This window comes from Leptinotarsa decemlineata, unplaced genomic scaffold (genome assembly GCF_025532065.1).
Source record: "Leptinotarsa decemlineata unplaced genomic scaffold, Ldec_3_MD MMD2_tig00000690_RagTag_RagTag, whole genome shotgun sequence".
Taxonomy (NCBI): Eukaryota; Metazoa; Arthropoda; class Insecta; order Coleoptera; family Chrysomelidae; genus Leptinotarsa; species Leptinotarsa decemlineata.
The window spans coordinates 1,487,624-1,500,370 of record NW_027412554.1 but is presented as its reverse complement, the minus strand read 5'-3'; the positions used below and the strand labels follow the sequence as shown (position 1 = coordinate 1,500,370).

At 34.5% G+C, this 12,747-nt stretch overlaps 1 protein-coding gene across 1 annotated transcript in view; it reads right to left on the bottom strand.

Moving 5' to 3' along the window:
- LOC111505223 (terminal nucleotidyltransferase 5C) overlaps window positions 1–12,259 on the bottom strand; it is a 173,852-nt gene extending 161,593 nt beyond the window's left edge. The window contains exon 1 of the mRNA XM_023159999.2: window positions 11,910–12,259. Coding sequence (XP_023015767.1) covers window positions 11,910–12,068 — 159 coding nt within the window. The 5' untranslated portion in view covers window positions 12,069–12,259. The remainder of the gene's footprint in view (window positions 1–11,909) is intronic.
- Window positions 12,260–12,747: the final 488 nt, after the last annotated feature.

The following is a 12,747-nucleotide window of genomic DNA, read 5'->3' as shown; positions in this document are numbered from 1 at the left end:
TAACCTAACCTAACGAGGGAATACATTCACCATGTTGGTTCCATTAATACATCATCAGTTGGTTTTGGTTTTGGTTGTATTATTCTATGATTTGGATTAATGTTCAGTCCTGGATATCCCAGTCCACCTGATGATGATGGCCTGACTTTATAGTTTCTCTCCAAAACTTCTTTATGGTTTTTCTCCAATACTTCAACTCTCTGTTCCAGTACATCATACTTTTTCATTGTAGTCCCTGTTATGTTTGACATAGCATCAAATTTTTTATTTGTAGACGCTGTTATGTCAGACATTTTTATGTCTACATCACTTGTAAGTTTGTCAAATTTACGAGTGAAAGTTATCCGAGCCTCTGCAATTTTATCGTCAAATGCTTGCCGGGCGTCCCGAGCAATATTGCCTATTGTGGATTGTATTGCAGCTTGTAGGGCTAGAAGTATAACTTCCTTTGCTCCATTAATTTCCCCCTCAAGATATGATACAGTTACACAATCACTCTTGTCAATTGGTTCACTTGTATTTTTCAATATTTTCCTTTGCATGTCATAATGACCATCTTTTGTTAATTTAAAACCATTCCCAGGAGGACCTCGAATGACATTACCACCCCATTTTCTTTTTCTACCAAACTTATCGATTGTTTTAGACATTGTGCACTCTACGATGATTCTCTTCAAACTGATATTTCTGTCATTTACATTATACTATATATTGCAGTAATTGATTAGGGAAATAGAAATAATACAAATAAAATTTTAATCATTTTATATTCATTACAGTAATACATATACATACATACATAATACATTAATATCACATTACTTCTATCATATATTATTAATTATAAATGGCTACATAAATATCAATATTGAATTTTCCGGTTTTGAAGATATTGAATGATATTTCAATCATTGATCTCGGCAGATAATAAATTAATCAATTGATCCAATGGAGTCTCCTGAGATTGTGATTGTTGAATAATATTACTTATCCAACGAATGTTCTCATTTGGATCGTTTTCATAAAATTCAATATCATTATGACCCCAAGGAAGAGTGTGGGTAGTATTCGGAATGATAAATCGTTTATCGTCGTGATATGATAATGCAACTTTATTTTTTAATTCAGTATACATATCATGTAACACGCTTCTAAATGAATTCATCTTTCTGAATATCATACCACCTTGTTCGACGATTTTTTGATAATCTTCGCATGTCAATTCATTCTTTATTACAGATCGTTTAACCCCTTTGGCTTTCTTAAATTCACCATCAACAGATTTCACATAATATGCTTTAGCACCTGTACCATAAAAACTCATGATTGGATCATTTGGAAATTCATCTTTGAAGTTACCCAAGACTGAACTTGTTACTGGAATATTGAATTGGTTAACTATACTGTAATTGGATGTATCAAATCTACTTATGTTAGTTTTTATGAATTCATAAAAATTTTCTGTGTTTACTTTAAGAATGAGCGAGTCGGTATCTGTGTAAAGTAAAGAGACATTTTCATCAAAGTGTTGTTTGATGCATCCATAGAAAAAGTCATACATGACTGTTTTAGATAATTCTAATATGGAAAATCCCAAATATAATGGTTTATCGTAATGAACCTTCACTCTACCCAATTGAATGGCAACGAAATTATCAGTGAAAATTGAACAATTTTTGAAATTTGGTTTGGCTATGAGAGTGCTGGCACCTATATTTTTCTTTATATTTTCCCAATGTGTAACGAGTCTAACATCAATTCGATTATCTACATTCTCCATTGTCTTTCCATACACCGCATTATTCATTAGTTTATAGAAATCTTTAACAGATTTGTTGTTAGACCTATTACGCATTTCAGTATTAAGATCTATATAGGGTTTCATCCAGCATGATTGTTTGAATTTCAATACTCTATGTGTATTCATTACAATCAATCCATTTTTGACAGCTTGCTGTAGATTCCTATAATGAACAATATATTTTCTTTTATCATTCAAATTTGGAATTAATTTGGGAATTTTCGATTGTGTACGAGGTGGTATTATTTTTTCGACTAAAAATGGAAGGTCAGAATGTTTATCATGCAACTCTTGTGGATAATGAATGTCCACTTCAAATACATACCCATACGGACTATCAGTACTCACATCCATCACATCGAGATTAAGAATTTCATTTGGTGTCAACCATGTAAATTCACTTGTTGGTAGAGGTTGTGACATACTGTGACCGTATAGATTTGTTGCATCTAAATATGTAATGAATGTGGAAGGTTCGTTGGGATTATAATTGGGTAAAAATCTATTATTTGCTATATGTTTCCTCTCGCTACATTGACTAATTCCACCTCGTATACCTTTTTGAAAAAAGTGAATCATATCAATGTCAGTTAGTAATTCCAATTCAACATTAGTGAACTTCAACATGGCATCCCATGATAATCCAGGTGCAGTGTAATATTGTGCCGGATCTAAGTTATATATCTCTAAACTTGTGGTGCGGAAATTTTCAAAAATATCACATAGTAGCAATACATCCGACTTCAAATACAAATCAGAGTATTCCCCCAAATTCTGACACTCGAATAAATTCCAAACATTTCTAGCCCTATCATAATCAGTTTCCGATATATGTTCACAATTGAGTGTGTCATAAAACTGATTTTTTGTCAGAAGTAATGGATAATTCAATTTGTCAATGTCATCAACAAAACTATATGGAAATACACCTTTCTGTCTCATCAAATTGAATTTCTCAATTTGTGGGAAATGTTTGTGCATCTCCAAACATTGATCGGAGGTCAAGTTTGCACCCAACTTCTCCAACGAATTAGTCATAAATTTATAACTATCGATAAATCTCATTTTGAGATAATTCTTCCTAACCACACCATCTTTATCGGTATAGCTGTGTGTAAAGAGATGCTTCGTGAAAGATATATATTTCTCTTTAGTTTGCGGGATAACATCAACTTTCTCTTTATTCCTATACAATTCTTTTATGAATAAATGACAATCATAACCACTTAAATTATGAAAAATGATAGGTATGAAGTTTGGTATTTTGAAATTTAAATTACATTTCGAGTGAGCGGCATGTGATCTTTTCTTTCCTGTGACATGACAATGATCTCTTACTTTGACGTCACCATCAGTAAATGCTTTATTACATATACCACAAGTTCTGGCTGCAACAAACTGTTCTTCTTCTTCGACAGTTCGTGTATCCATTGGTTTAGGGTTTCTGAGATGATTTTCATGTATCTCTTTCAAATCATCTTCAATGCTACTCACAAATTTCTGAGCTGCATCTACACCCCTATATGTAACAAATTTTGTCAAATCATCATTATATGAACACTTTATCAAATAAGCAAATGAATATGGGGCATGTTTGAATGTTTTAATCGTGTATGAACTTCCAGGATTTGGCTCATTCACATGAATCGGTTTAAGCACTGATTCAAAATCAGCATACACTACAAATGGCACCCTCATTTGCCTCTCAAAGTTTTCAAACATTAGTTTATTTTCCGCAACCATTCTACCATATTTATTGATCTTTAAATTAGTAGTTGGTGTTGTGGTACTAATGTGATTACAATCATACATATTATGACGTAAAAGCAATCTCTCATCAGAAAAATATATCAAACATCCGTCACAAAAATATTTTTTCTGTCTATGAGCTGATAGTTGATTAGAAACTAATCTTGAAAGATCTTTGATCCAACAATAGTGACCATTACCGGAGTCATCAGTTATAAACAACAAATTGACATGTCTCCGGAGTCTTCTCTGTGAGTATCGCAATGGACCAATCACTTCATACTTCATTTTACCCTTCTCAAATGTACTCTCTAAACCGTAAACATTAATTGAAATATCATTCCTATCTTCGAATATTTCGATACTCTTATTATTAACTTTAACCGGAAAATCCATACCTGTGACATCTAAAACAGTGGAAAAATGTGGATATGACGTAAGTTCGGACACTCGACTATCTGCAGGATATAATGCTGATGTTATAGCCCAAGCAAAACAATATTGATCTTCATTACGAACATTCACAACAGCTTTCTTCCATTGAATACATTGAGGCAGCTTCACATATGAACGTCCTTCCAGTGGACTGTATTTATTAATGTTGACCTCGAGAAACAATATTTTTTCACAAGTCCAACCTGAATTATAAAAAAAAAATATTACTATTCAATCTTATTGAAATTTTTAAAAAATAAATACCTGAGTCACGATCCTGGAACTCAGTCGTTTGAGCCACAATTACATCACGGAATCCATCAAAAACAGCATTCAAATCTGAAGATTGGTCCACTATTTTATTTTGGGAATTAAATGACTTCGTGTCCCTCGAATCATCAGTCTGAAGAATATAATTCCCAAAAACTTCCATATTCACCTTGATGCTTTTATGGATCCTAATGGCTGATTCCAGTAATTCAATGACCTTCTGCCTAATCTTATTGAAAAATGACATGTAGTCACTGGTTACAATCGAACTCTCCACCCTGTATGTAGCAATGCGGCAATTGAATGCATTCGTTATAATTTGAACACCGTCAGACAATTGAACACATGCATTATTTTTATGACTCATGGTTCTTCGGTGAGAATTCACTTGGCTCATAGGAATTGTCACATTACAACAATTGCACGTATACATAGGTGTTGCATTATCCACTCTCACCCGTTTCACTGCAGGCCCTCCTTGGCAACTCTGGAGCTGATGCCGACGAAGATTATCACTACGAGTGAAAGATTTACCACAGTCACAGGAATACATTTTATATAATAGTTCTCACTAACTCACTTGATGTAAACTGACATAGCCAACACTCGTACGCTTCTTAAATACACTCTGATAGGACCCGTCAAGACGTCATAGCCAACCCCACTTCTCAACTACATGCGCCAAGATTACCTCCCAACTGAATGCGATAACAGATGTCGATATACGAGCAAGCAGTGGTCGTTGCGGTCTCGGAGAGGGTAGACGCTAGGCAAACGGTCCTCGGCTGCCGTTGTGTCACCATCGATAGCGGGGCTAGAGCGAACCTTCATCGCTTCGGGAGAGGTGAGGGCAGACCGATGAATACGCATTACTCTGCCACACGTCGTGGAGTGAACATGTCGCTCTCTAGCCGTTGAACGGTTATTGCTGTGACGTCACTCCACTACTAAGTTGCGTTGGCAATGAAAATTTACCGGTTCAGCCTTGATGTTTACAGCTCCCCAACTCTGTCTGACGGTATGTTCCTTCAAAGCCGATTCCTTGGATAGTGCCAACTTTACCATTTGTTTTAAATTTACTGATGATTTTGAAGCGTCTTCTTCAAATAAACGGTCCATGATTTTTGAGTCATTTATGCCAATAACAAAGATATCTCTCATAACTGTTCCAAGTTCGTCACCAAACTGACAATTTGAAGCTAATTTCTTTATTTTAGCTTCCCAGTCCGCAACACTTTCACTAGTTTCGCGACTTGCTGTGTAAAATTTTAGCCGTTCAGCAAATAACGATTTAACTGGAGCCAAATGTTCTGATAACAAATTGCATAAATCTTCGAAAGGTTTATCTTCTGGAAGGTTTGGAACACACAAGTTCCTAACTAATATATAACATTTTTCGGAAAGCGTATTCAAGAGAATAGCCTTTTTACGTTTTTCTTCCGTAATGTTATTAGCAATGAAAAATTGCTTCAATCTTTCGAGGAAAACCGAAAAGTCAGAGTTTTCATGATTAAAGGTACTAAGCGAACCTAAAAGTCCCACTATTTCGGTAGTTGTCGTCTCTGGCATTTTGTTCACTGCGTTTTTTGGTTACGATAAGAATCCTCGTCGCCAATGTTTTAGATCACTATTAATTTGAATAGGGCCAAAATATTAATACAACCAACTCAATCTCAAGCTGTTTTATTTCACACTGCGACTCGGGAAACGATGCCTTATACAAAAAACATACTTTCTATATTAACACTTTTTACAATCTGAAATATACCCAGTGTTCTAAATAACTTAATATCTAACAGTACCCTCACACCGATGGAGCATTTATTACTTGGAGGATCTTCGAAGTATGCAGACGTATGTTTGTACATAGACAAACAAGCACATGATGAAACCCTGTACCGTGCATTCTCCTACACACACACACACACATAAACACACAAAATCTCATATGAAAAAAAAATCTGAACGATCCATGCACCAGACACTTCAAGGTCACAACGCCTTGACTTCACTGCACAACAAAAAAACTTCACCAAACAACAACCAATAAAAAAAGCAATTAATACGTCATAGTGGTGGGGGGAGGCCGAGAATCAGCTGTAAACAACTACTTCTAAACCTGTAAAAGTTGGGTATTACCGGGGTATTACCTTTCAACGTGCGATTCTTAGAACGGGTATGTATATAAAAAAGATTTAGTCTCCACCCATAACCTCACTTCTCTGAATATGACTGAAACAAAGTTATAAAAATAATTTGAACCTCGATTTGAACAATTATTCTACGAAAATAATTTCATTTGCGACATAAATATCAGGGTTGAGATGTAAACTCCGCTTTTACAAATGCGGAGCTCCCTCATGAGAAGAACTTCCGCATTCCCTCCGCAACAAAGTTTGACCGGAATTTTGTTTATGAAGGAGAACGCCTTGTAGCACGCCATTCTGCGCTGCAAAGCTGCAAAATTTTTCTTGGGTCTCTTTATAAGTCAGTAATTTGTAAAAATATTGTTTAAAACACATTTTTTATGTACTTAACTTTCTCAAAATCGCAAATGTTTAGAAACTTGAATAAACATATTCGTATTCATACGTAGTTGTTTTACGAAAACTATAAAAAATATCCTCTGACTAATTACACGTTTCATATTACGCGGATACCAAACTTTACACTTCTGCATCCGCCTCCTTTACAACACTAATAAATATAACGGTTCAACTGAAGACAAATATTCTGAGGGTTATCGACGATGTTATCCACGTGTTAGTGTGTGTTCCAGAGATTGATCAGAGGGTAATATATTTTTGTAAATTATACCCTGAAAAAAAAAAGCCAACCGCCGCTGGTCGCCAATCGATTGTGACTGAATGTTGCATCGAGAAACTTCCAGGGACTTCCCTATCGGCTTCCAGAGACTTCCAATTCGATATATATAAACACTACCTACCAACTCGCAGATCGGGAAAGTTAGTTAGTCAGTTATTGTCAAACCCACAGGAAAAACGTAGCATTATGATTCTAATTGAAAATTACAAGGATTTTAATAGCGGCTTACGTGAGCTAAGTATATAAAAATTAACCTTTTTCTCGCGTGACAAATGTAAAAGTTCCAACCACTTCTTTATAGAGACCGGTTGGAAGACATCAGATTGAATCTCCGAAAACGTCCAAATGCGCTGAACAGTTGCGTACGATTATGATATTGATTTACATATCTATGAAATGCGGAACGTGAATTTCTCACTGCAAAACATTATCATCACATGATTTTGTTTGGAAAAAAGTGAAATTATTAAATATAATTAGCTGAAGAAGCAAATGCGTCACTGGAATCAATCAATCAAGGCGCCAATTACTTAATTTTTGTTGTTGCGTAAATTCATAATCTGTACCTATTACTTTTTCAATATGAAAATTAATTAATATTCTTTGATTAGTATTCCCAAGAGAAAAAAAACTCTCAATCCGCCAAAATTTTTCAGAATCCCAAAAAATTCCCCAGCTGTTTTCATCGAAAAACTTCAACCGGCTTGAAAGGATTTGTACGATTTGAAATGAAAAATTTCAACTTCCCAAGTGGACTAGATGGTGTTGATTTGAACCTTCTCAATTATTTTTCTCTTATTATTTTTCGCATGAAAAAATTGTTCTAGCATAGCCAGATTTTTACAAAATACCAACGACTGAATCCCCGAGGGGAGTTAGAGGTGACAATTTCCAATCGCACAATTCAGTGGGAGTGGAAGTTTTAGGCGACTTAATTTTTCAAGTACCACTCAATTCTTTGGGAAGTTGATTTAAACCCTATTAAGAAACAATTATTTTTCTTCATGAACAAAATGTTCAAAAACAGAACTCCACTTGAAAGTTAACAAAACCGCGACACGTGTTTCGCTATACCATAGCATCTTCGGACGTCACAATACACGTGTCGCGGTTTTGTAAACTTTCTAGTGAAAATCTCATATTGAAGTGTGATTTTTGAATACGTTATAATGGATTTTCGTCAAGTATCGGTCAGTTATACCATATTCATGATTAAAACGTTTCAACATCACCAAATTTTCACAGAATATCACAAACTGAATCTAGTTGATTTTTATGGAAAAACTATGATTGCCTGAAGAAACTTGAGGTGACAACTGAGAAATCGAGATGCATCGGTTATGGATATAATGTAAGAACGACTTTTAGAACTACCAACACATAAATATAGTTAAAAAAACCAAACAGTGTATTTACTATATACCTAAAGTTATATAGGTGAAACCTCAATACTACCTCAAGATGTGAGAGAAAATGAACATTTTGAGTATAAGAAGAATTCGGATAACAGGATTGCAGATAGCGGAGTATATTTAAAAAACATACTTATGGTAATCACGCTTTGAAATGGAGTGAAACAAAAAGTATCACTTACAAAAAAAAACTCAGTCTTAAGCAGGTAACAAGTGTATTCTAAATAGCTCTGTTGAAATTAATCGAATCTGGCTGCCATTGCTGAGACGGAAAAATGAACCTCATTCTCATAAAAACGTCCATTAAATGTATTCATGTGAATATTGCATGTCGCAATATTGTGCACATCGCGCATTCTTTTGACGTACGTCAAAAGAAGTACACCTATCCACAATTGAGGCGAATATTTTGAAATGAAATTTGGGTTATGAAGAAGGAAAGATTGTTTTCCGAAGCGTCGACCATAAAGAAAGCTCTAAGTATAGAAATTTTCCTTTTTTCAATTTGTAGGCAACATTATACTCATACGGCACTGAATTCACACCAGTTTCATAGTGCCAATTCAATTCGTCAAATGTTTCAACATGACAAAATATTTACAATCACAGAAAATTTTCAAAATTGGACGAAAATCAATAAACTGATTCAACAGATTTGACCAGAAATATTGCGCCAATAAAACTTTACATCAGACAACCATGGGTTTCATCCACAAATTGGGGGAATTTTGCCTCTAACGGAAGGAAATGCGCCAAGCCACCGGTTTTCGTTAAAATTTATTCATTCCTAGCCAGGAAAATTTGTCTTTGAAGACATTTGTCGTCAACTACGAAATCAATTCAATGCTTGAAATTAATAGCAATTCAAACAACTACTTATGACCGGAAAAAATGCATGGAACAATAGTATTCAGCATGTCTTATAAATTACTTCCATATTTATATAACGGCTTGTGAAAAAATAGCACTCTCAAGATATTTTCACATTCTTAGAACAGTAGTATTCGGCGTATTCTATAATATTTGTATATTTCACCTCCTGCTACCCCTTTCATTATTTCGATTTGAAAAAGCATATCTTCTGAGAAAATAGTGCTGCTGGAAATATTTTCACATATAGGTATTTAGGACACGTTGAATAATACTATTGTTCTAACACCTGTAGAGTTAACTTTTCAGCAGAGGTGATTTTTTTTAAATGAAATGATTAAAGGGTTGCAGGGAAGGTAAATTTCCGCGACAAAATCAATTATCATGTAGATGCTGTGAAGAACACTGAATGATCCTATTTCCTGGAAAAATAATATGAATGGTTATGGGGGATGGAGTTTCCCTCAGCAAAATAAACGACTTTGTAGAAGTTGAAGAACATGCTGAATACTATTGTTCCATGCATATCTTTCCAATCATAATTGTTCGAATTGATATTGATTTAAAGTATTGAATATTAACAAAAAATTAATTGTAGGTATCTGTGAAAAAAAGTACATTAATATTCTATTATTTTATCAATGGTAGAAGGTGAAATTCGATTTTTTCTTTACTGATTTCGTTGCTGGCAACGAATGTCATTGAAGACAAAATTTCATGGCTAGTCATGAATTCTAAAGATCAATGGTGGCTTGACGCACTCCTTTCCGTTAGCGGTGAATTTCCCCAAATCGTGAGTGAAACCCATGGCCGCCTTCACACTGGTGTTAGGTTAGGTCAATGAGTAGGTCTATTCGACCCTCCACCGCAACCCGCAAGGGTAACTACTGGTGTAGTTACTTACATAATATATGAATGACATTTTTTTCGCAATTTATCTTGCCATCAAATCGACTCATTCAGCTATTAGTCAAATATTTTTCAGACATGTTCTATTTCCAGTATCAGAACTAAAATTCGAGTTATTGAAAATTCTAGATTTGTACTCCAAATACTTATTGTTCTTGGAATCGCATATATAATGGAAAACTCATCGCCTCTCAACTCGTACAAGAGCAAAAAAGAATTCAGAGGGTTGCTCGGACGGGAGCTATCTGACGATAAACAAGAGCTTCCACATGAATTTGAGGCTCGAAAAATACTTTTTTGCGATTGACTGACGAGTTGAAATGTCACTATGGAATGAAGTAAATCGTGGTTAAACAAACCCACTGTGAGAAATGCAGTTTTTATGCAACTGGCTGCCAAATATTCGACTAATAGTACCTACAATGAAGAATTTGAAAATTTTGATTGACTTTTATTAGGAACAAAAGAACATTTTGAATTATAACATTCTAGTATTATAATTTATAGGTATATTCTATATTTGAGGCATGTTTATCAATAGTACGAGAATCGTATTTGAAGAATCGTGTTATAGGCGAAACATTGTGCAAAACCTCAAAATCGTTTCTTCATGTCAATACTGATGATAGAATAGGTGATATTTTGAAAATATATACATAATTACTACGTGCAAATCATTTCAAAATAATCGGAGAAAGGCTTCTATGGAGGGTATTTGAGTAACACTTCAATGTGAGATATTTGCTGAATAGTGAAACAAAACCGCCGGGGATTTTGTAAACAGTTTAGAAAAAATTTCACAATAAAATAATATTTGAATAGGTTTTCATGGATTTTCATGAAGTACCTATCGACCACTGCTAATACAGCTTTTATCAAGGCTCAGTTACTCAACTCCTTAAATTGAATAGAGTATAGGCTAATTTATTAGTAGATATACGACTATGACTGATTCGTATGAATAAGACGCTCAAATATAATAGGTCACATATTCTTGATAAATACCCACTATCATTAGATTGCTACTGATGATATTTTTATGCTTGTTTGAAATAGATTTACAATAAAATACATCATCATATTCATCAAAAATTGGACAATTCATATCATTTACAGAACCTGTTATTCAGAAATGCATTAATACTCTTTATGCACAATATTCTTCATTATGAAAATATTTCAGAATGAAATGCGAAGTCACGAAATCATATCTTTTTGGTCAGTTAATAAATAAGTGAGAGTTTTGGGTTTTGCGGGATCTAAAACGTTTTAAATTACTTAAATGAGCATCATATTTTGTATCAATACCTATTATTCCAAAGTTAACTTGCCTATTATCAAATAAACATTTGAAAAAAAGCATTTTTTTTTCAGGACTGATGGAATTTAGAATGTGTAAGATTATTTTTTGAATCACAACCAACCTAAACAAATTATTTGAATTGAGAAAGTTTGCGCTTCTCCCTTACATTGTAGGTACTTTACAAGCTTTCCATACTTATCACAACCTACTTTCAACCCCCATAGAATATATTCAGAAATCTGCAATTCACACTTCCCACTCAGTTCAAAAACTACGCATGTGCTGAGTCCAAGTTGAAGCTACCCTAAAATCTGAATGAATAACTTGTACCAACCTGTAGAACATGCAGATCACTTTCGATTTCCAAATCAGAGACTTGAACTCCATCCACATCTGAGTAGGATGGACCACTGTAATCAGAAACAACACTAGAACCGCAACTGTTGCCGGAATCTTCCATATTTATATCGGCATCTTTGAATTCTGCACCCATTATCACACTTATCAATGGGTTTAAGCACTGGGGGTCGTATAGTTCTTTTATGAGATAGCACTTCACGGTTTTCTTAATTCGCGGTTGTTACTTTTCAAGTTAATATAGGATGTTGAGTGGTTGTGGTTGTTCGAACTATGCCTACAACACACTACAAAAGCTCGCGCCACACTGGGACGAGGCGAATTTTAGAGCGACACACGCTCGCAAATTGTCTAGGCGCCTGCGTTCTCGGTGAGCTATGATTTTTAAACGTTACGGCGTTGCCACTTTCTCATGCAATCGGTGTAATATATATTGTACAATCAATGAAGTACACTAGTTTAACAATATATTCCAATCATTTCGACAATGTATACTGTCATCCTCAGAGAAAAATTGGGTAAATTTTCGTTATGCGGACACCCGGCGATTTTGAAAAAATTTTTCACTGTACTTACGTATTTTGATGCGTAGATTACGAATCCGAAAGAAAAAAGCGGCGCTCTCCCTTATTTAAAAAGTTACGGTCCTTCAAAGTTCAGAAAAGGGCAACTTTTCAGCCTTCTTTTTCACTAAATAAACTATTTAAAAACACAAGCATTTATTCACTAGGTCACCTTTACACCTTATTCCTCCTTCTTTAACACTTTTCACTTCAATAATCAATATTTTTCTTATAAAAAACTTAATTTAAAAA